The sequence below is a fragment of the Hyperolius riggenbachi genome, chromosome 1, assembly GCF_040937935.1.
Source record: "Hyperolius riggenbachi isolate aHypRig1 chromosome 1, aHypRig1.pri, whole genome shotgun sequence".
In the NCBI taxonomy this organism is placed as follows: domain Eukaryota; kingdom Metazoa; phylum Chordata; class Amphibia; order Anura; family Hyperoliidae; genus Hyperolius; species Hyperolius riggenbachi.
The window spans coordinates 78,297,578-78,321,793 of NC_090646.1; the positions used below are offsets into that span (position 1 = coordinate 78,297,578).

General features: G+C 43.0%; 1 protein-coding gene across 1 annotated transcript in view; it reads left to right on the forward strand.

Annotated features, from left to right (window-relative positions):
- FGFRL1 (fibroblast growth factor receptor like 1) overlaps nt 1-17,064 on the forward strand; it is a 240,721-nt gene extending 223,657 nt beyond the window's left edge. Inside the window, exons 4-7 of the mRNA XM_068275508.1 lie at nt 9,789-9,869; nt 11,897-12,181; nt 14,131-14,484; nt 16,495-17,064. Of these exons, the coding sequence (XP_068131609.1) occupies nt 9,789-9,869; nt 11,897-12,181; nt 14,131-14,484; nt 16,495-16,895 (1,121 nt within the window). The 3' untranslated portion in view covers nt 16,896-17,064. The remainder of the gene's footprint in view (nt 1-9,788; nt 9,870-11,896; nt 12,182-14,130; nt 14,485-16,494) is intronic.
- Nucleotides 17,065-24,216: the final 7,152 nt, after the last annotated feature.

A 24,216-nucleotide genomic window follows, 5' to 3' on the forward strand; every position in this document is an offset into this window, starting at 1 on the left:
CTAGGCCATCACTGCTGAACCTTCACCTCCCTCTATCCCCCTCCCCCCAAGTCTCCTTAGGGATAACAGATGATTGCCAAGTGAGACTGGTGGTTGGTAGTATGGCAGCCTCGGCACTTGACTTTCAGACATCATTTACCCCATCCTTCCAGAACCTGTATGAGCCAAAAAAAAACAATTCCGGGTGCAAACCCTCGTTTGTACTTGACGAAATAAATAATTCTGTTCTCTGATTCTGAATCGAGCAAAGTGTGGTACATCAAGTAGAACACATTTCTCAGTTCATCCTGTACACTGGCATGGATATGACCGTCGAAGACTGGAGTTCCACACCTTTGATTTAGGGAGAAGCCAATTAAATTGTATACAGAGAAAAATTATTCATCAATATGACTTTGTAGGCGGAGCATTAGACTAATTAATTATTATTATATAAATAATTTATATAGTGGCATCATCTTCCATTGCTCTGTACAAAGTAAAAAGCATGGGTACATAAAAAAGCATGGGTACATAAAAATACAGATATTATTTACATAACACAGAAGTAGTAGGCTGGGTTCACATTGGCACAAAAATGTTCTGTCCTGTTTAGCAGAACGAAACTGAACCCAACCCAGGTACCCTCAGGGTCAGGGGCAGAACTAGAGGGCAGCAGCAGCAGGGGGACCAGAGCTGTGGAGGTCCCCAACTACTAACACTCCTTTCCTCCGATACGGGTGACTATACGTCAGATCAGATGTTTTTGTGGCTACAGTTATTATGGGTGTGAAGATCATGGTGGCCATACTTGTTTTATGACCCTAGCAAGATGGACCTCAAGGCCATGAAGGGCACCAAGGGGAGGCAAGGGAAGGGGTGTGAACATGGTGGGGGGAAGACATCAAAGTTTTGCTGGGGTGTCCCATGAATTGTAGATACGCAACTTCCAGGGGTACTTGTTCCATGTTTTGTGATTAAGCTCTAGAAGACCAACACACCGTTCAAATCCAAAAAAGCTTTATTGGCAGGATCAATACATTTCGCATTGCCAAAACAAAGCATTAACATGGGCAAAGTGTGTGTGTGTGTGGGGGGGGGGGGGGAGATAAGGGAAGGGTATAGGGGGTTGGGGTATATAGTCCATAAGGTGTGGAGGATGTAAAGGACAGTATGGGGGGGCTGGTGTATACAGTCCATAGGGGGGTATTGGTGGTATACAGTCCATGTGGTATCATGTTCCTCTCAGTTGGTGGCAGGCTGTGACGTATCAGACAGCTATTTGCACATTTTTTTCCTCTTCTCCCAGTAGGATGTAGAGTTTCCTCTCCTCATCTGTGGAGGTGAACAGTCCTCACAGGTGCATATTTGCTTCAGTGTAACAGGAAGTGGGCCTCATCCTCCAAGACCCCCTGGTCACATTGTCTGCACAGTCTCTCCTCCTGGGGCTTCCATGTCTGTCTGTGCCGCCCTACCCTAGTGTAAATTTCCTAGTGTGGTCAGATGCCCTTACAACCAACTTGCTGCCCTAAATCAAATGGTTTCAGAGAATTGCCTTGACTTGCAGCAGATGTGTGTTACCGAGACCTCAGATTTTTATATGAAGTGTAAGAGGCACCCCTTGCTGGCGATCCCTTGCTGGAGAACCTCAGCACTGTATTGTGTACGTCTGGCATGACATTTCCGCCTTATTCTGAAGTCCAATTTCTCTTGCCCATTCCAGTAGGAGCCCTTGTAGGGACGACTAACCCAATGCATGGCATTGGCTTACTGGGGATTTGTTGACTTCCAGTGCCGGTGTGTACTCGCCCGATTAAACAATCTTCATCACCATGTTATGTGTAAAAAAAGAGAAAGCATCACAGCCTGAGATATTGGTGCTGTTGTAGATGAACCATGCTGTTCAGAGGGAGCATTTTCTAAGCTTGTAAATTAATAATGGAAGCACCTCACCCTGGGAAAATGCACACACTAGCGGCACGGCCCCATTGTTTCGCAGTGAAATGGTGAAGTGGGCCTTAGCGAGTCCCGGACTTTCTTCTCAAAACATTCCCTCATTATTCTGGCCTAAGCCTGACTGGATTACATCACTTTCTCCCTCATTTCACTACAGTCCCCCCCCCCCCCCCCAGTCTTTTTATTCCCCGGTTCGCCCCCTTGTTCTTCCAGAAGGGTTGAGCTGAGGCTGCCTTAATGGTTCTTACTGATCGCTTCATTCCTATACTCTCCCCTTTGAAGTGTGCTCTGGTCTCAGGATTAAGTTCAGGGGTCACCCTGTTTATTTATGCAAAGCTGGATCATCTGTGAAATGGGCCTTTCAAGGCCTCTGACATCAAACGCTACAAATCTAACTGTCAGGTTGTAGCAGTGGCTGGCATTGCCTCGGAACAAATTAAAGCACCCTAGCCAAAGATCAAGGAGAAAACAGTAAGCTGGAGTTGGGGGTTTATTAGGTGGTGCAAGGGCATTGTCCTTAGGAAATGTTCACTGATCAGACTGTTAATAATTTACAGTTCTATGCGTGATATAAGAAGCTGTTCCAAGGCTGCAGAGCTCATCTCAGGAGCGCAAAACGATTTCCAGTACCAATCAGTACATAAGCAGTATTGGTCATACTTCTGCATTCACGAAGATACTCTACGTAAAGTGATATCAAGCTTCATGTAAACATCCATAACAAGAGAAAAACACTACAACGATACATAGATATACTCAAGGATCTCTTAAAGGAGAACTGTAGTGAGAGGTATATGGAGGCTGCCATATTGATTTTCTTTTAAGCAATACCAGTTGCCCGGCAGCCCTGCTGAGCTATCTGCCTGCAGAATCACACCAGAAACAAGCATGCAGCTAATCTTGTCAGATCTGACAATAATGTCAGAAACACCTGATCCTCTGCATGCTTGTTCAAGGGCTATGGCTAAAAGTATTAGAGGCAGAGGATCAGCAGGATAGCCAGGCAACTGGTATTGCTTAAAAGGAAATAAATATGGCAGCCTCCATATACGTCTCACTACAGTTCTCCTTTAAGTGAAGGAGAGAAGTTGTTTCACTTACTTGGGGCTTCTTCCAGCCCCCTTTAGTCCTTGAGGTCTGTAGCTGTCCTCCCGGTTCCCTCAGTTATGCTGCAGTCACCCCATGCACTGTCCTATCATGTGCACCTTCTCGATCACACTCCCATTGTCATGGGTGTTCTGCGCATGCAGTTTGTAAACCTTGCACCTGCGGAGAATACTCAGTGAGGAGGCGCTGCGCATGCGCAGTATTCCACAACTGAGCCAGTCACTGGCTTTACTGGGGCTGACAGCGGCACAACAGAGCGGATCAGGTGGACAGCGAGGGATCTTAAGGACTACAGGGGCTTGGAAATAGTACAAGGTAAGTTAAACTGAACTTGGTTTTAGGAAAAAAAAGTAACTTCAATAGAAACAGATTTCATCATGAGTGAGGAAGAGGTTTTAGGTCCTGTTCACATCACAAACGCGGATGGCCATGCGTGCGGAACTGAAAAGTGAATGGGACAGCCATGCGTTTTTACAAAATCTGCGTGCAGCATGCGTTCCCGGACCGCAAAGGTCCGGAACGCATGCAGTGTGAACATCAGACAGTGCACTCTATGCAATGTCTGATGTCGTGCGTGTCGGCCACCTGCACACGTTTCCAAAACGCGGCTGGAAACGCGTGCAGTGTGAACAGGGACTTAGAAAACCAGGAATTGTTGGATTTCTATAATTAAAATTTCTAAATTTCTTCCAATTTGGATTCTTTGAGGTTCTTTTGAACTGAGGTTTGAATAAAAAGCACATTAGCAAATTGTATACTTTTTTTAAAATACATTTTTGTTCAGATTTACAGATATTAAAGTACGACTTGAAGAAATTGCTCATCATTGGTGACACAGCTGGTTGGGGCTGGATAAGCGGACTTTCCGAAGTCACTAAGCGATGACTTGCTCCACACAAGCTATTTAGTGATTTTTCGAAGTACGTTACGTCGTGTAAAAATGTTTGACTGTAGAACACTTCCTGTTCATCTCATAGCAACCAATCAGCGTTTGCCTTACAGGGGCTGGTTTGAATACTTTGAGGTTACTGATTGGGTGATAGGGGAGGAATAGAGAGTGCTCCACAGCCAGAAAATGTATACACACCCCAGTTTAGTGGCAAGGCTTAAGGTAGCCATACACTGGTCGATTTGCCATCAGATTCGACCAACAGATAGATCCCTTTCTAGTCGAATCTGATCAGAGAGGGATCGTATGGCTACCTTTACTGCAAACAGATTGCGAACCGATTTCAGCCTGAAACCGTTCACAATCTGTGGTGATGGTGCTGCCGCTGCTCCCCCCCCCCCCCCCCCCCCCGCCCCGCATGCATTACCTGCTCCGCCGGCGCAACTGCCCCCGGTCACCGCTGCTCCGTCTCCGCGCTGGTCTGGTCTCCGGGTCTGGCATGCTTCACTTCTTCCTGCCCGGCAGGAAGTTTAAACAGTAGAGCGCCCTCTACTGTTTAAACTTCCTGCCGGGCTAGAAGAAGTGAAGCATGCAGGACCCGGAGACCAGAGCGGAGAGGGAGCAGCGGTGACCGGGGGCAGTCGCGCCGGTGGAGCAGGTAATGTATGCAGGCTCTATTGCGTCGGTCGTCGGGCACTCGAACGCCGCTAGCAACACGCTCCCTACCCGCGGGCGATCGGCGGTAATTTTCCGCACGGACCGATCGGACGGGATAGATCAAAATTTAGCGTGCAGCGGGAACGATGTGACAGCAGATTCGATCCCAGTGATCGAATCTGCTGTCGATCGGCTGGGAATCGGCCTAGTGTATGGCCAACTTAAGTGAACATTAATTTGTGAGATATCTTTATTTAACCCATTAGCAGCTTCAACAGCGTTATCTCGTTTGAGATAAGGGAACTGCTTTTGACCTTAGTCGGCAGAACTCATTGGGCCGTAAATTCTCGGAATGCTTTGATGTCTCTCTGCTAGCAGAAATTATAGAAACTGAAAGCAGAAATCCTCTGTTATTGTCTCACACTGCCCCTTAGTGACAAGGGGCCTTAAATACACATTGCAGCAGTACTAATTCGAAGCAAGTTAATGTAACAAATAAGAAATACAAAGTGGTAAAATAAATTGTCCTGGAGCACTTGCAAACCTCTAAATAAATTGGCTGCTAAAGAGTGAATGCATAGGGTGGGACTCTTGTACCAGTGTCCGACTAAAGAAAGATTTCAGAAGAACTTTGATAGAAACATGATTGAAAAGAAATTCAGCTGTTGGAAGCTCTGTGGCAGGAAGCTTTTCCACTGGAATCTGGTCAGTGGCTGATCAATAATGTAGATGATTTCCAGCAGCAAATAAGGCACATATGATTTTCCAGTTCTCAACATTCCTAATCATACTTTCATCCAGAGATAGGATCGGTGTCATTGGGCTCCGGTTTAAAGGCCTCCTGTCGTTCCACTCAAGGTATAAAACATCTGCTGAACATGATACCTTTTCCATTGGACGTATTAAAGTTTTCCTTGGCACCATTTCAGAACCTAAACTTCCGATTCCTTAGAAAGGAAATGAGTCTGTCAGAAGTACAGCTTGTCGCAACCGATAAATAACAGGAGAGGTAATAAGCACCCCATCCAGGGCAGGTGGAGGATACCCATTCACAGCTCGTACTGTGCTCACCAGAGGGGCCTCTCGGTGGTCAAAACTTAACACCCAGGGTTTCCTTATACAAACCAGGGCTGTGGAGTCAGTACAAAAATCATCCAACTCGGACTCCTCCGTTTATGGATCCTCTGACTCCAAGTTACCAAAATTGCTCCGTCTCCCTAGCCATATGTTCCTTGTAGTCTAGGGCCAATAATAGGATGAAGCCAATTAACTTATCTGTATGTTTTGGGGATGTGAGAGGACACCGGAGTGCATAGAGAAAACCCACTCAGACGCATACAAACTCCATGCTGATAGTGCCCTGGCTGGTATGCGAACCAGAGACCAATGATGGATTAAAGCGGAATGAAACCCAGCATTTCTACTTTGCTCTAATAGATTATTTACAGCATATTATATACAGCCAGCATTTTTTTTTATTTTACTAGAACTGCATTCAAGGGGTTAACACAGGCTTTAGAAGCTTCCCTTCCAGCAGAGCTGGCCGCTTCTGAACTTTACATAATGTTATCTTGTGTTTAATTGTATCAAGTGAGAAATGTAAACAAAGCCTTCTCTCACACTGCTGGGTCCCCTGAACAAAGTCAGACAAGCATAAATGCTTTCTGATGCTTTCTGATTAAGTTAGAGGATGAATAAAGCAGTTCTAAATAAAATGCAAAGTCAGCTCTCACAGTAAAATAAGTGTACTTTAGGAACGTATAATTTCTAAGTGAATAATAATACTTATGCACAAAAGCAAATATGATAACCGTATGGCATATAAAAAGTAGGAAAACGTGTTTTTATTGAATATTATGTCAGAGTTTTATACCGCTTTAAGATGAAATGGGGCCCTAGGCAAGATAGTAGCTTTGGCTCATCCTGATGGTCCTTTTGGCGATCTGGGGTGGGAGACGGGACAGAGCAAGTGGGAGTTGGGCCCCCTGAAACCCACTAGACCCTGGGCACCTGTCTAGGTTGACTTGTGGATGATCCTGCTCTGGCAGAGACTCAGTGCTGCAAGGAGAGAGTGCTATACACTACACCAGTGATCTGCAAACTTGGCTCTCCAGCTGTTAAGGAACTACAGGTCCCACAATGCATTGCGGGAGTCTGACAGCCACAGTCATGATTCATAAAGGCAAATGCATTGTGGGACTTGTAGTTCCTTAACAGCTGGAGAGACAAGTTTGCAGATCACTGCACTACACCACCGTCACAATTTTCACTGTGGTGAATCTTTTAAAATCACTTGATTCTCACTTTCTCCATTATATAGACAAAGTAGAAAGACAGAACAGGCACTGCAGTGTTAATAGCGTTGTTAATAGCGTTATAGCGTTGTTAGTTGCAAACGTACAGAGGTAGCAAGCAGGGTAGTTTTCAGATGATCAAGTCAGATGATGCATGCTCAAGCAGAAAACAGGTAGCAATTAGACTTAAGTTAGAAGAGAGTAGGCTGGCACTTGCATATTCCAAACTTATAAAATAGCTTTATTTCATCCGGCTAATAACATTAAAAAGATGCATAGGTAAATAGCATTGATTCTCTTGCCTACCCTGGCTCTGATGGCTGTGGGGTGAGGTGGGGGGGGCAGCGGTGCTGCCTAACGAACGTTTCGCTCCTTGAGCGTCTTCAGAAGCTTCTGCGCCTCTGAAGACGCTCGAAGAGCGAAACGTTCGTTAGGCAGCACCGCTGCCCCCCACCTCACCCCACAGCCATCAGAGCCAGGGTAGGCAAGAGAATCAATGCTATTTACCTATGCATCTTTCTCCTTTATATCCTTTCTTTGCACTGGTGCCTTTTTTGTACAAGAATCGATTCGGCATTGTTACACAAAGCTTCCCTTGACTTGCAACGCTTGGTCCCAGGGTTACATCCAAGCCTGCCCTAACAAAACGGCCGTAGACAATAATGGACACATGAATACGGTAGGGATTAGATGGTGAGCTCCTCTGAGGGACATCTAGTGACAAGACTATGGTGTATAAGTGCTGACTATCTCCTTCATCCTTTGCTTATTGTTTGGATTTTGCTAACCTGGTCGAGCACTACCCAGGGACTGCATGAGGTGAAGCGGTATCCACGACGTTCTACTGTATATACGCTGTACTGTAAAGTGTACTATACTGTATATATGCTGTAAAGTGCTGTGGAAGATGTCAGCGCTGTATACATACTCAATAATAAAATGACTCAAATATTATTCTCTGAACTTATTTTAGGACCTTTTTGCATGCTAGGTACTGAAAAGTGATGGTGTTGATAAGGTTGAGCGCTCATGAGATAAGTTGTGTGTATCAGAGCTGCATCGTGGTCTCCAGGATAAGCATTGCAAGCACACCGCTGACACAGATGTCCTTCAGTCAGGAGAATTATTTGCTGAGTGGGTGCGGCACAGTTCTCCCCTCCACTAACATTTGTGGGATGCAGCCTGCATCTTGTCAGAAAGGACACAGCTCTCTCAGTATTTGGCTGCTTAACAAGGGAATAGTTACATCTTCAAAGGATCAAATAGATTTGAGGCAGCATGGATAACATCAAAGGCTTGGCAGGAGACCAGGATTGGGGTATTACCAGTCACTTGTTGGAGAGGCGGGAAGGGATAGATAGATAGATAGATAGATAGATAGATAGATAGATAGATAGATAGATAGATAGATAGATAGATAGATAGATAGATAGATAGATTTTAAATATCTCAATACGAACTCTGAGAATCTGGCATTTAGCTACCATTACTGAGACGATAAATTGATTTATTGGAATGAAGAGCAGTGACTACAGTGCCTTATTTCACACCAGCTGATTTTTTTTTCTTTAAGTGAATGCTCAATTCTGATTGGTTTTGTAAGAACTAGAGAGAGTAGGCACCACTATAGCTGCAACTTCAACACTCAAGGAAATAACATGTAAGGCGACAGCCTTTTCAAGGGTTTGCCTGCTTTGTCAGAGGTCACCTACTTTTGGCCTCTGATGAAGTGGGGAGGCCTGAGAAACTGCTGTCAGGCTGGTGTATGTAACATGACAGTAATAGCATCCATTGACTTAGTCTAGTTAAGACTTGCTTCAAGATCCACCTGGCTTAACTAGCATTGGTTTTGTAAGTTCTTGTAAAAATATCAAGAGTTCTGCATATCCACACTGGATGAACGTGGACAGGATCGGCGTCAGGGTTCCGTTGTGAATTATCCAGCGGAGCGAGTGAGCTTTCCTTTCGGGAGCTGGCAGTCCTGGGGGAGAAAAATGCCTGCACTGAAGTCAAATCAATAAATTACTGTTGCTTTTAGGTTGGTTTGGGAAAACAGATGCCTCACATTCTTTCCCCGATACCTTGACTTGTGGCCGATGCTGGCAGCCTCTCCTCTGCTGTTAGGCCATCCATCTTGTTTTATACAGTTTTACTCATTTACTTCCATGATGAATGGCACTGTAAATATTTCGGAATTGTGTGGGTTGAAATGGTCCACAGAGTCAGGCTGGAATATTTGTACAGGTTGAATATTGAATGGAAAGGCCATAATGTCTGACTGTGACTATGACTGTGAGCGGTCAGATGGATGCTGGGATTTTTATTCTTTGCCAGTTGTTTCCAATGCTTATTACTTCACTATAAGTGCTGGCTGGATTTATTCTGAGTAGGCCATCAGAATAAATCACACGCTACCGAAACGTCGTTCCTACATATATAAAAACCAGCGCTGTAGCTAAGGAGCTGTGGGCTCAGTGAACATTTTATATTGGGTACTCACTACGCCCCTCCCAGAAGTGGCAGTGAGAGGTCAGACCGATGCGGTAATTCTGCGGCCCTCCTCCTGAAACTGACAGAGACCTGACTGGGAGCCCTTTGGGATGTTGTTGCTGAAACTTTATCCTTGAGAATATAATGGGGGGATTGGGGGTCCCTAGTGTGAGGCTTGTGGGTGTGAAGGAGAGATGCAACTGAAAAAAAATAAATGGGCCCAATTGTTTTCGTATTATTTTTTTCCAATTGGCCAGAGTAAGGAAGGCAGGAAGTGGGTGGTTACAACATCACGTTGATTGATGTGCCTGAAGTTCATTTATATGTTTCTATTGTTAATAATATTCATCACCTAAATCTAAATGCAGGCTTGCTATAAAAGTAACGTGACTTCTTTTTACTTCTTTTATTTGTAGATGATTCCAGTGCAGGAAAACCCAACCAGCATGCTGATGGGCCGAATCCAGAAATAGAAGAGTTCGCCAATAAGCAGTGGGGTGAGTTTTCATTTACCCAGAATCCTTCCACTCACATGGTAGCCTGATTGTTTAAAATGCTGGCTGCTTTTCCCTTTGTTGAGGCCATATACATGTCACGTATACATATACATGTTAAGATGGTGGCATAGTGCACTTCTCTACAGTAGTGTCAGTTTAATGGCTTCACCATTAGCAGATGGAATGGAGTTCACTAAAGCTCCATACAAACAATCATTTGTGATCACTTCAAGGGGCAGTTTGCTGGTGGACAGCAGAACATACTGTCGTTCTGAGACGAGGAAGAAGAGGAAAAACGGGACGAAGCGGCAAATTTGGGCGCCCACTATTGTAAAAAACATGAGCCATTATAAATGACAGCTCTAGTGTGAAATTTGTGCACCTGATAAATAGCAAATTTCAAACTAAGAGGGCATCCGATAAACAGCAAATTTCACACTATAGCCGCTATTTATAATGGCGCCTAATGGCACCCCCAAAAATTATCATAATAGCTGCAGCTTGGCATCGGAGCTCGGTTAAAGAGAGCCCAAGGTGGGGACATAAATGTAAAACTATTCTACCTGATCTGGGGGACTGGGTGGATCAGGTAGCCTCCATATCCGCCGCTTCTGTGGCCCGCATCTACTTACTTTCATTTTGTACTTCCTGGGGTCACGACGCTGGAAGGAAAGCGAGCTGCTCTCTCAGCATGCAGGGAGACGAGGGGAGTGGCCAGTGAGAGACAGCTGCCCAATGGCAGCTGGGGAAAGCCTGCAAGAATGCCATCGGCGTGAGCATTTTAAGCAGGGAATCCCTCTCCTCCTTTCCCCTCGATTAGCAACGATTGTCGCCAATTCTAGGGGGTTATAATGCGGGGGGGGGAGGCGGACAGAGGCATGTCATGAGGCAGGGAACATGCCTCTGTGTCCCATCAACCCCCCCCCCCCCCCCCCCCCCCCTCGCACTGCCTCTGTTCACTTTAACGCTGGGGGGGTGATTAAGGTTAGATGTGGAGGGGGGTGTTTATAAGGGTTAGGCATGTGTGTGGGGGGTGGTTTAGTTTAGGCATTGCAGGTGTTAGGCATGGGGGGGATTAAGGTTAGGCACCGGTAAGGGAGTGTTTTGTGTGAGAATAGTGTTAGAGTTGTGGTAAAATATTGGTATTATTTTCCAATATTTTACTACGATAATTTAGACTTTTAAAACCTAGAATTTCACTCAATTTTACCAAAACTCTACTAGCCCAAATTGGGCGCCCAAATTTCCCGAAAGACCAGTTGGTTTCACCATATAATGTTTAATGTCAGTACGTATCATAAAGTGTACCTGAAATGGTTCAGAGATAGAGAGAAGGGGAATGTGAGCTGAGAGCTCCATCGCTGGCTGGGTGATAACGAGGTTTGGGTCTTCTCAGTTAAAGCTGAACTTCCTCCTCAATGGTTGGGTCGCAGGGCAATTTTATCATTGGATATCAGCACTATTATTATTATTTTTGTATTTATATAGTGCAGGCATCTTCCGCATCGCTTTACAGAGTATATAGTCATGTCACTGAGTGTCCCTCAGAGTTGCTTACAATCTAATCCCTACCATAGTCATATGTCCTTCGTAGTCGAAGGCCAATTTTTAGGTAGAAGCCAGTTCACTTATCTGTACGGTTTTGGGATGTGGGAGGAAACCAGAGCGCCTGGAGAAAACCTACTCCGACACGATTAGAATATACAACCTACTTATAGATAGTGCCCTGGTTATCCACTATGCCACCATGCTGCCCACCAAGCTCTACTGAAATAGCCAAACCTTTAGTCACACGACCAGAGGCTCAAAGTATAAAGAAGGCACTTGAAAATAAAAGTGCAGTATTTTGGAGTATTTAAAAGGAAAACAATAAAAAATTTACTAAAATTAGCAGTGTAGGATCCTCACCTATATTTTCATATTCTGTGTTTTAACAAATAGTAATGCAGTGGAGGTCTGAAGTATACCATTTCTTAAAATGCATCATGTTTTGTAGCTAATTTTTACCCACCAATTCTTCCTCACAGCACGTCCGCGGTTCACCCAGCCAGCCAAAATGAGAAAAAGAGTCATTGCCCGTCCAGTGGGCAGTTCCGTCCGGTTGAAATGCATCGCTAGTGGGAACCCGAGGCCTGAGATCACCTGGCTCAAAGATAACAAGCCCCTGAGCACTCAGGAGATTGGGGAGAACAAGAAGAAGAAATGGACGCTCAACCTCAAGAGCCTCAAGCCGGAGGACAGCGGGAAATACACCTGCCAGGTCTCCAACCGAGTGGGGCAAATCAACGCTACGTACAAGGTGGAAGTGATCCGTAAGTATCTGCTGTGGCCTAGCACTGATATCAGCCAGAGAGAATATCTTTCTTGGCACTTGACTGTTTCTCCGATATCAAGAATGAGAACCACATGAGCCTCCCAATCTGGTGTTCACAATATGGAAAACCTGGGCCACATCTGCTAGCAATCAACAGGCAGCTGTGTAGAGACACTAAAAACATGTGTTTACACTAAAACCAGGAGCAGAGACAGGAAAATGAATCAAACCTCATCCTAATATGAGATCTGGCACTTTCATTGTATCAGAAACCAGGAAAACTTACTACCAAACCAAGGATATGCAGGCTGCTCCCCGCTCTTGACGGCTCGTAGCATGAGCAACCAGACTCCTTGCGTTGGAACGTTTCTTGGCCGGGTTACAGCAGACAAAAATACTGTAATGTGGGATATAACAAAATAACAAAGGCAGGCGATAAAAAGGACTGGGTTTATGAAGTGTGGAAACATTCAGCACCGGGCAATATATTAGTCTTGTTTCATATGTATCCAACTACAACTTTTCCAATTTCGCTATCGCAGAACGGTTCAGCCACCGTGATTCACTGTAATCACATCTCTGTTAGGAGTTTTCTTTTTTTTTTTTAGTTCTAGTTTACTGTTTAAAGGGAACCTGAGATGAGAGAGCTATGGAGGCTACTATATGTATTTCCTTTTAAACAATACGATTTGCCTGGTAGTCCTGCTGATCTTTTTGGTCAGTAGGGCCTAAATCGCACACCTGAAGCAAGCATGCAGCTAATCTTGTCAGATTAGTCATAGACCTCTGATCTGCATGCTTATTCAGGGTCTATGGCTAAAAGTATAAGAGGCAGAGGATCAACAGGGCGGCCAGGCAATGTGAATTATTTAAAAGGAAAAAAAAACATGTCCGCCTCCATATCCCTCTCACCTTGGGTTCCCTTTAAATGACATCCGAGGTGAAAATTAAACTGATGAGAAAAACAATTGTATCTATCCTCCTTCTCCTAAAAATGACTCTTTTAGGTATCCCACAATTTTATTTTATATTTCAATCCAGTTTTAAAGTTTTTACTGTTTCGTTGTCTCTACTCAATGACCTCTTCATTGAAGTATGTCAGAGCTCTAATCTAGGAATTATTGACCCTTTTTATCTCTTTCCTGCTCTCAGAAGCCATTTACTGTCACTTCGGTTGTCCTTTAAGCAGGCCCATCCCCATAAAAACCTGACAAGAGACCTTGCCTTATCTTCCTGTGCTGTTTTCTTGGCACACTTCAGAAATCTCCATTCACTTGCTGCTACAAAGATACTGGCCCATAGGGAAAAATGTGCCCCAAACAGGTACTCGCCGTTCTCCTCCATCAGCCCATTCCAGCGCTGTCCCCTCTGAAGAACCGTTGACAAGCCCATGTCAATGGCTCTCAAAATGGCAGTAGCACGGACCTGATCAGGCTCATCTTTTTCCACCAAAGCCCAATCTGGTCCATGCTACTGCGCAGGGGCAATGCGGCCACACTTTGGGGATCCAATTTAAGCTAGCCATACACCACTCACTTTGGCACGGAGTGGCCCTTTTAAAGCCTAAATCTAGGCACAATCTTTTTCTAGTCCTGGTTAGCTCTGTGGTATGTGATCAGGAACCCTTATTAGATTAGCTTGCCTCCTCCACCTTCCAGATTGCTGAGCAAAAACACAATTGCTCCACCCACTGAGCCTTCCAGCTTCTTAGGATAGGCTGCTTCAAGTCAGGTGACCCCATTTTTGAAACAAACCTTATGCACCAAAATTACCAGGCGTGCGAGGAGCCCATTTTTACATGTTTTGTAGCTGCAGAAGCCTCTTTTTACATAAAACAGGAAGCATCAGTAAACTTAGTTTACTAACCTTATTTTAATCTGTGTCTAGAGATGCATTTTAATATAACCTTAATTATGCAGCTAGTAACATTATCCTTTCTATTTACAGAGAGGACGAGATCTAAACCGATACTGACCGGTAACCATCCGGTGAACACCACTGTGGATTTCGGAGGCACCACGTCCTTCCAGTGTAAAGTGCGCAGTGACGTCAAGCCGGTGATCCAATGGCTGAAGAGGGTGGAGTATGGCCTGGAGAATAAATACAATTCAACTATCGATGTAGGCGGACAGAAATTCATTGTCCTTCCCAACGGAGATGTCTGGTCTCGGCCGGACGGCTCCTACCTGAATAAGCTGATCATCACCCGGGCCAAGGAGGAGGATGCTGGGATGTACATTTGCCTCGGAGCCAACACCATGGGCTACAGCTTCAAAAGTGCCTTCCTCACTGTATTGCCAGGTGAGCCGTTACGAGATATCTATCATGCAAAGCAATATTTTACTGTCAGGAGAATTATCCCTTTATTAACAGTATTATTAATATCAGTAGATCAATCATCTGCACTTCCTACTGATTTTGGGGTATGATGGGGTGGGGTGCCTGGCAGTTTTGTTTTATTTTTTTATTGCTGAGTAGTATACCTGTAACCTTCTAAAAAAAAGGTCACATACCTAAGAAGAAGGGAGGTTCTTGATCCTACAGAGCCTTCTCGGTCCTTTCTCGATTTCCTTGTTCCCCAACTGCCCCATTAAAATTTCCTACCTGCTGCATCTTTGGGGTCTCCTCAGAAGCCTTCGGAGTAATTTCAAAAACAAGTGGCTCCGTACCACGCACATACGGGTGTTCTCTTGCATGTGCGCAGTGCAGAGCCGGTCATCATTGAGGGTACTCGGAGACCCAAGTACTTCTGGTGCCTTCTAAGGAGACTCAAAGGCTTCTTCAACAAGTTGGGGCCTGGCGGTGGCGATGCAGAGCAGACCAGGCAGGCTCTAAGTCAGGGGTCCCCAAAGTTTTGGGTCGAGGGTCGGGTCAACATACTTCAGACTACTGGGGGGCCGGAGTATACATAAAATGATGTAGAAGTCTTTGCGGGCCAGACAGTGAAGCATACCCAGGTGACAACCTGCAGTCTATTTGGAAAGCAGTGTCACCTGATGTGGAATTTGATTGGAAACCGGCAAATTACTGCTTTCTGGCTGGGTGGTGCCAGCACGGTTATCCTATATGCGGACCACCAATATTTAAAGATGTAGCTGACCGCATCTATAAGTAATACATTTTGTGTGTGGAGGGCCGTTAAAAAAAGCCTCAGGGGGCCGCATTCGGCCAGCGGGCCCTAGTTTGAGGACCACTGCTCTAAGGGATCCAGAGCCTTCCCCCTTCTTTGGTGAGCATGCAACTTTTTTTAGAAATATACAGGTACTGTATATCTTTCTTTTTCCATTATTCTTTGACTTTTTGCTTTACTATGTGCTTGAATCCTCTTTCTATCCATCATGAAAAAATCGTCTTGCGTGAAATGCTGTTTTACAAGATAGGAAGCAGCAATAGAAATATTACTAAGCACTTCTCTTCCAGGATATACAGTAGAATCTCGTTATAGTAAACTCTGATATAGTAAACCTCTGAATATAGTAAACCCATTCCTCAAGATCCCAACAATGGATATGTATAAATATACAATGTATGACCAATTCTGATATAGTAAACTACTTTCCCTGGTCCCTTGAAGTTTATTATAAAGAGATTCTACTGTATTGAGGAATTCATACACTTAGATACACTGCAGGGTCCCTTGAAAAACAATTTATTGTAGAAATATTTACCCCCAAAGTTCAGGCGAATCCAGCTTTGAGCAGTAGGAGCCTGGTAGTGTGCATTTTTTATTAAAAGCATCTACTGTAGTTAGCAGTAGTTGTGTGCTGTAATCTGGCACCGATCTGGAATGCTGAAACCGTCCTAGATTATAACAGCTATTAGATGAAAAAAAGAGAACCAGTAGCTGATTACGACCCAGCCTGGCAGAGTAGTATGCACCGCCTGCATACTTTACATTTCTGCCTTGTTGACATTAGACGGTATTAGTGACAATTGACCACATTTTATTTCTAGTCTCCACCAGGCAGTCAGACTCACTGCTGAGCAATGGTATTTCAAAACCGCATGTGGTCGGCGGGAGTTTATTCTGCTATATCAAGGCAAGACAAAATAAAACAGAACTGTGGAGACCAGCTCTGAAACAAAAGCAAACTGTTTGTTTGTCCTTTAAGACCTTAATGGGACAACGGCTACAAAGCTTTACTTGTTGGCTGCCTACGGCCCTACTTGGCAGATGTTCTGTTATCAGAGAGCCGTAGTGCTCTAGTAGTCTATAGTTATGCTTGACATCTGTTTTTCATTGTCCTTTTCTGGTTTTAATCTGTATCCATTCTTATTTTTTTTTTCTCATCCTTTGCCTGCTTTCTACAGATCCGAAGCCTCCTATTGCACCTGTGAGCATGTCATCCAGTAGCCTTCCTTGGCCGGTAATCATCGGAGTTCCAGCTGGGGCCGTCTTCATATTTGGGACAATTCTCCTGTGGCTCTGCCAGACCAAGAAAAAGCCATGCTCCCCTCCCGCGGCAGCAGCTGTCCACCGGCCGCAGCCGAGGGTTTGCATACCCCAGATAGTGGACAAAGACTGCATCTCCTCCATAAACTATGAGGAGTATGTTGCTCAGCAACAACACTTGCTCCCGCAAGGACCTCTTTTGGCCAACGGAGTGGCATCAAAAATGTACCCAAAGATTTACACGGATATCCACACTCATACGCACTCTCATGTGGAAGGAAAGGTTCACCAGCATCAACACATCCACTATCAGTGTTAATTGCCATAAAGAACTCATCTCTTAAGCGGTACCTCAAAAGAAAGACTGCTAAGGTCCAGCCGTCACTGCCAGTAGATACGGATAAAGGAATGTTACGGACGATGCAGCGGAATTCTCCAACTCATAAATGGAATTATGAAGGAACCTCCAGTTACTTGGAGGACGATATTGCTGGGGGGAGGGGGGGGGGGGTTTATATTTTTCTTTGCGTGTGTGTGTTTGGGGGAGGGGGGGAGAAGCACTGTGTTCCGACGAAAAAGTGGGGCAAAGAAACGGTCCTTGTCGTAGTCCAACTTAGCTGTGTTCAGATCACAGTTGTGCCATAGTTTAACACCTTTGGTCAAGTCTTCCGCCTTGGTTAACATTCAGGCTTTCGAGAGGTCTGGCACAGAAGAAGGGAATCGATGAAAGGGGAGGAAAGATTTGCATGAAGAAAGTTAATACATAGCATTAGTTATAAGCTAGCATGTTCAAGCAACAAAGAACGTTGATTTTTATTTTTTCATTTGTCCCTCAAAGTGCCTGTTTTTTTTGTTATATGACGAAGCCACGGTCACCAAGAAAGTCCTTCGTAGCTTAGTGTTAGTCCTTCCATCCACCAATCTGGTTCTCATAGAGAGAGAGATTAAATCTAAGACTCCGAACACCTTCGCCATTTGCTACAGGTGCTCAAATGACATACTTTTTCGAAACGCAATATTTTTTCTGTCGATACAAAAAAAGCAATATCCTTTCAAGTGGCTTTGAAAGATGCCTTATAATCATTACAATAATGATGAAAAACTTTTATAAATAATGAATAAAAGCAATTTGTGACTATAGGAGACGTATATAAATTTTAAACTAAAGCCATGTATATTTAATTTATTTGTTAAACAGAAAAAAAAAATGTCTATGTAAAATAATATTTTCAGCAAAATGTTAATTTCTATTTTTTTGGAGCGAATTTGTACTTTTCTTTTTAAATGTGACTCTTTAGGTGGAATGATATAGTGTTTAATAATGTAGCATGTAACAGTGGTTATTTAAAGAGGACATTGCTGCGTTTTGTGAACATTTTTGGCCTAAACACCATCCACTCTCTACAGTGAGGAGATAAAGTCTTCTAAGAAGCTAATCATCCCGGTTCAGATTACAGAAGCTAATTAGCTTGTTAGGAAAATATTCTTCTCCATCTCTCAGGTAGCACTGCTGGGAGGTTCATGTGCAGCCAGTGGATGGCGCCAGCTTTAAACAACTTCCAAGACCAGCAGCCGAGAAATGAATTTTCCCTCCACTAGGTGTCGGCCTTCCGGAAGCTGTTGGGGAATGGCTCTCACCTAGGTCTAAGTGTGACTTGCTCGGGGTGGTTAGGAGAATTTCCGGCACAGAGGCTTTTATAAATGATAGGTTATACTCTCTTCACCAGTACAAGTTTGATAGATTTGAGCTTTTTTTCCTTTACAGTATGAGGACTTTAAAGAGGAACTCCAGTGAAAATAATGTAGTAAAAAAAGTGCTTCATTTTTTACCATAATTATGTATAAATGATTTAGTCAGTGTTTGCTCATTGTAAAATCTTTCCTCTCCCAGATTTACATTCTGACATTTATTACATGGTGACATTTTTACTGTGGGCAGGTTATGTAGCTGCTCCTAGCTGTTTTGGCTGTTAGAGACAGCTGTAAACAGCTAATTCCTGTCTGTGAACATTGTTACATTGTGGCAGTTTGCCCAGAGTACCGCGGTACTCACAGCTTCTTGTGGGAGGGGTTTCAGCACAAAATCAGTCATACAGCGCTCCCTGATGGTCTGTTTGTGAAAATCATTATATTTCTCATGCAAAAGGGGGTATCAGCTACTGATTGGGATAAAGTTCAATTCTAGGTTGGAGTTTCTCTTTAAACACTTGTGAACATTACTAGCATGTGTGATTAGACAAAGTGGTGGAAAAGTAACAACATGGTAGTACCTTCAGGCTGTAACCCCATGGTGGATTCAAGCTGTAAGGCTTTGATCCCCATGGTGACTTCAGGCTGTAACCCCCATGGTCACTTCATGTCACATGAGATCCCCCCTATTGTCACTAGTGGGGTCTCACGTTATCTGAACTAGCATGTAATCATTTATTTTAACCATCACAACTTTACACTAAAGATCCAGATGTAATACAGAGTCCAAGGTCCCCTTGTGTCTTAGACAGTCAACTTCAACTAACACAAAAGTTACTGTGGTCTAATTTAATACACAATGGAGAGATCCATCCTGCAGTTTATGTGGGCCACTGCACCTTGCCTTCTGTCTATTATGGCCACACAGGAGCCATAATAGACAGGTTTTCTTTAAATGACCACTGAGCCAGGAGTCCTATTTTTGTAAACTTTGCTTAACTCCTAATTCTTTAGCATGAATCGCCTTATTGACAATCCTGTAAATAAAAACGCTTCATTCCTATGGTCAAAGCTTTATGAAATGCTTGCTTAAAGGAAACACGAGGTGAAAATAAACTGACAAGATAATTAATTGTATCTATCCTCCTTCTCCAAAAAATGCCTTTTTTTTTTTTTTTTTTTTTTAGATATGCCACCGTTTTATTTTAGTTTTAAATCTGTCTTTTTAAGTTTTTACTGTTTCATTGTCTCTGCTCAATGACACATACATTGAAGTATGCCAGAGCTAAAATCAATGAACTATAAACCATTTTTATCTCTTTCCCGCTCTCAGAAGCCATTTTCTGCCAGGAAAGTGTTTTATGGCTGTAATTCTTTATCTGTGAGCTGTAGTCCAACCCAGACAGAAACCGTCACCTGCATACCTGATTTTTAACTTTCCGGCAGAGAAAAAAAGGAACATAGCCTACTTATTTGTGTGCTAGGCACTGTACATACCAATGTCTATCATCATGTCACATGTCACCTCGTGTATCGTTTAAGAAATGTATATATCATGTCTGTTGGTGAATATAGCACCTTTATGTTAGCATGTACGATTGTTCCTATGTCTAGCCCTTTTGTGTACATCCGAAGGACTGTTTGCCGCCTTTTCTCAATCTAACCATCGCTTGGCTATAAGAAGAAAACCATATTCTTGTAAAAGTTTATTCCATATTATTTTTGTACAAGTGTCCAGTAAAATATATACTGTATAGGTTATATTTTAAAAATAATTTAGTCTTATTTATAAAGAAAAAAATGTGAGCATGTTCTGCAAAAAAAATATGAAGTAAAAACCTTGAAATAGCAACAGAAATGTGCCCCATAGTGATCGAATGACCAGAATGCACTTGGCCATAGTTTGGTTATTAAACTGCCATTCAAAGGGAGACGGTGAATTATAATTCATAGACAGCGAGGAGAGGTGACAGCGCTTCCCAAGACAATTAACATTAATGGAGGATGTTAGCTTCCACAAACAGTTTGCATGCAGAGTTTTCTGCACTGGACCCTTTCACCGCAATGAGGCTATCCTTCTGGAAGGGCATAGTTCAGCATCTGTTTTGAATACAAGGTGTGCATGTTGCCACTTTGCATCATATTTGGCGCATGAGCATCCGAGCGCTAAGCCTGTGTGGTTAAGTGCTGAAACTATGAAGCCACATGGTGAAGGGAGAGGCACCACTAGACACAAGGGAAATGTATAAGGGAGGGAGGCAGGCCACTAGACACCAAGGAACTGTATAGGGGAGGACACACTAAACACCTTGGAACTGTGTAGGGGAGGGAGGGGGCCATTAGACACCAGGGAATTGTACGAGGGAGGGAGGTGGCCACTTTGACATAGGTTGGCCCACGACTTGGTCCCAGTTTTACATTTCGACCTACTGTGTATTTGAGTTTGACATCCTTGCTTTAAAGCAAAAATTGGTCAAAATCAGGTTTAATACAAATAAGTGTACAAATAAGTTATAAAGCAATTCACATAGCAATGGCATAATGCAAAACAAAAAAATAACAGCAATTGCAGGGCTGTGGGATTATTTTTTTATTTTTTTTTTATTTATTTTGCGATCCATCAATTTAAAAAAAATGTACCTTGCACCAACACACTAGCCTTCATCCAGTCTACACATACAAGTCCCAAAAATACGGACCATCTTGACAACAGTAGGGAGAAATTCTTGGAAGCGGAGAATAGGATACATTTATGTTGCACAATGTTTTTGCTTCATACACCTTGTAAACGGAATGCAAACAGTACATCATTTTTGATGTAAATGATTTTTTAAAAAAATGATGTAAAATGCAGCTGCTATGACTCTACACACAACTACTCCTTCTCCTGCCTTAGTTTTCTGCCAGGTGTCATCAGAAATCCATGATATTGGTTTTCTCTTATTGGGTTCAGCAGTGTTCCAGTTATTTTATTTGCAAAACCTGAACAATAAAGCAGATTTATAAATTGTTATTTAAAGGATAACTGATATGTAACAGCATTCTTCATAGACTGAGTAAAATGGGCCTCCAAACAAAATTGTACTGAATTAAAGGATTGATTTTGCTACTATGCATACACAGGGCAGCAGCTGTGCTCTGTTTACAAACATTCAGCTGCTTCTTCTGCCTTTGCGCACTTCCTGTCATTCAGAACTGTCAGATTAGCTAATAAGAATACTGTGCGTAAATAACTGATTTCATACCATGTGGGAGCATACTTGTCTCTCTGTCTTCTTCTATATCCTGCTGTACAGTACGGGTAGCAGCAGCCAGGAAGTGTGTGTGTTCAGGCAAAAAAGGGGGAGGTATAATAAAGCAAAGAACATTGTTGCCCTCCTTACCCCGCCCACTGGAAGTTGCTCCATCATGTGCTGTGCTGTCATCACTCTTCTCCCCATAGCAACAGAACGCGCTGCTCAGGTGTTGCCAGCTTACGCATCTGTATGAGCTTGTGCACAGGACATTGTGCATGGCTCCCTCCCATCCATGTGCAAAGTTATTGCTTCTATGTACGTAGCTTAAACCTCTTTACTGTCCTCCAAGGGTCCCTTAACCGAATCAATCTTGCACATAACCTAAAGCTTTCACATACGTAACCTCAATACTACCTGTGAATTTGAGTCCTATCCTGAACTCTTGCACAGGACGGAAGAAAAACAGAGATAAATGCACCCTGTATGTATTTAGAGAGTTTAGCCAGTCTAATTCCCCCTCATCTGTGTCTAATCACAAGTGTAATTTGACCTATCAGCTGTGCCTTGCTGTTAACCCTATATCTGATTCCATGAAAGCAGGAAGTAGACACTGCAGATGTACTGCAGGATGTGTATCAGCTGTAACAAAGAATTATTTTTTCTTAAAGGTTATTATGCTGTTGCTTATCAGACTTAAAGGGGACATGGGGTGAGAGCTATATGGAGGCTGCCATATTTATTTCCTTTTAAACAATACCAGTTTCCTGCCCTCCCGATCCCAGTCATAGACACTGAACAAGCATGCAGAAGATTAGGTACTCTGACTCGGCTAATTCGGGTTTTACTGGATTAGCCATATACTTGTTCCAAAGTTTTGACTTCCACTACTTATGCCAAAAGATCATCAGGACTGCCAGGCAACTGGTATTGTTTACAAAAAAAATAAATATGGCAGCCTCAATATCCCTCTCACCTCAGGGTCCTTTTAACTAGATGCTTCTGCCTAAACTTAATAGATAGCTCTGTGTTACCTTGTCCCTCAAAATAAGACCTACCCCCCAAAAAAGCCCTAGCATGATTTTTAGGATTTTTAGAAATATTTGACATATAAGCCCTACTCCAAAAAACAAGCCCTAGTTACAGTAAATAAAAAAAGGAAATAGAGTCAACTATGAGAAATTCAAGATAGAATTCAGAGTTTGGAGAGATATTTTAATAAATATTGTTCAATAATAAATTAGATTGTTGCTCATTGAAAAATAATATATCTTCTGCATATAAGCCCTAACTCATCTTTTGGAGCAAAAAATAATATAAGACCCCTGTCTCATTTTCGGGGAAACTCTCTAATTTTAACCTGATCCTAACAGTTGCGTGTGGTCTGGTATTCATCATAGAGAGAATCCGAAGACATAACTTACATTGTTTAGGTAAGGTTTTGAGACCTTTGATTACTAACTGTACAAGATTTCTCTGAAAGCTTTTGAAACTTTATCCAGTTCTGTAACATGCCTGAAGACGAAACTTAAAGTTTTGAAAGCTTGCATAGAAATCTTGTACAGTTAGTCATTAAACGTATCATCTAAACAACTTTTTGTTGTTATGTCTTCAGATTCTGATCCTAACACTCACTGAAACCCTAACCTCGATCATGACTTAAATCTCTATTAAAACCAACAATACTTATTGGGTGGGGTCCAAATATGCTAGTCCTATTGGTGCCTGGTCAAGGTAATGAACCACACAAACTGCTTTACGCTCCATTACAGCCAGGCTTCACAGCTGTAGTCTTTATATATGTTGCGGGTGGAGGAAAGAGTTTTCATGACTATGTAGCATCATGTGACAGAATAAAGTCTACATCAGTAGCTAAAAACAGCACAGACTGGCCTCTGAGGAGCGTCCAACCACATGTAAACAGTGGGCAGCTGCTACCTTTTTTAAATTGACTGCATAGAAGCCAAATCAGCAATTCAATATTATGTATATAGTCACTGTTTAGGGGCCACTGGTAAATCATTTTGTGAAGAAGGCCTTAAAAGTAGCTATCCTTTAAATAGACACTATCCTCAAGATACATATCGACCTTTATATTGTTTTGTGTGGCGTGTTTGTACATATAATTTGTATTCGCAGCTTTTGGGCAAGCAATCTTTTATATGTTATTTTTGGTAATGAAAAAGAAGAGGTTTTTGTTTTTGTAAATGTTAGAATGGTCATGTAATGAAGCTGAATGCCCGATAATCCTTCCTCTGTAATATCTGCTCCCGTTTGTTATTTTCATGTTTTGTTTTTGCATCTAAACCTGTAAAATTGTATATTATACATTTTTGTATAGTAAGATATGTATAAAAAGTGCCATATGTAGCTTTCATAAAACCTGCTTATGGTTCAGAACTGATGTCTGCCTTGTGGTTTCTTTCATTTACTTACGTTTACTGTGAAATGAGCTGAGCACCTCCTTGCCTGAAGGTGGCGCTTCTTTGCCCAAATATACTTTCCTCATTGGAGGTAGAAACAGTGCTTTCTCCATCAGTGGTAACTATCTACTGCCCCATGGAGGGTTGTTTCACCTAGGGCTGTGGAGTCAGTATAAAAATCATCCAACTCCTCAAATTATGAAACCTCCGACTCCAGGTACCCAAAATTGCTCCAACTCGACTCCGACTCCTTAGTCTAGTACTTACCAGGGCTGTGGAGTTGGTACAAAAATCA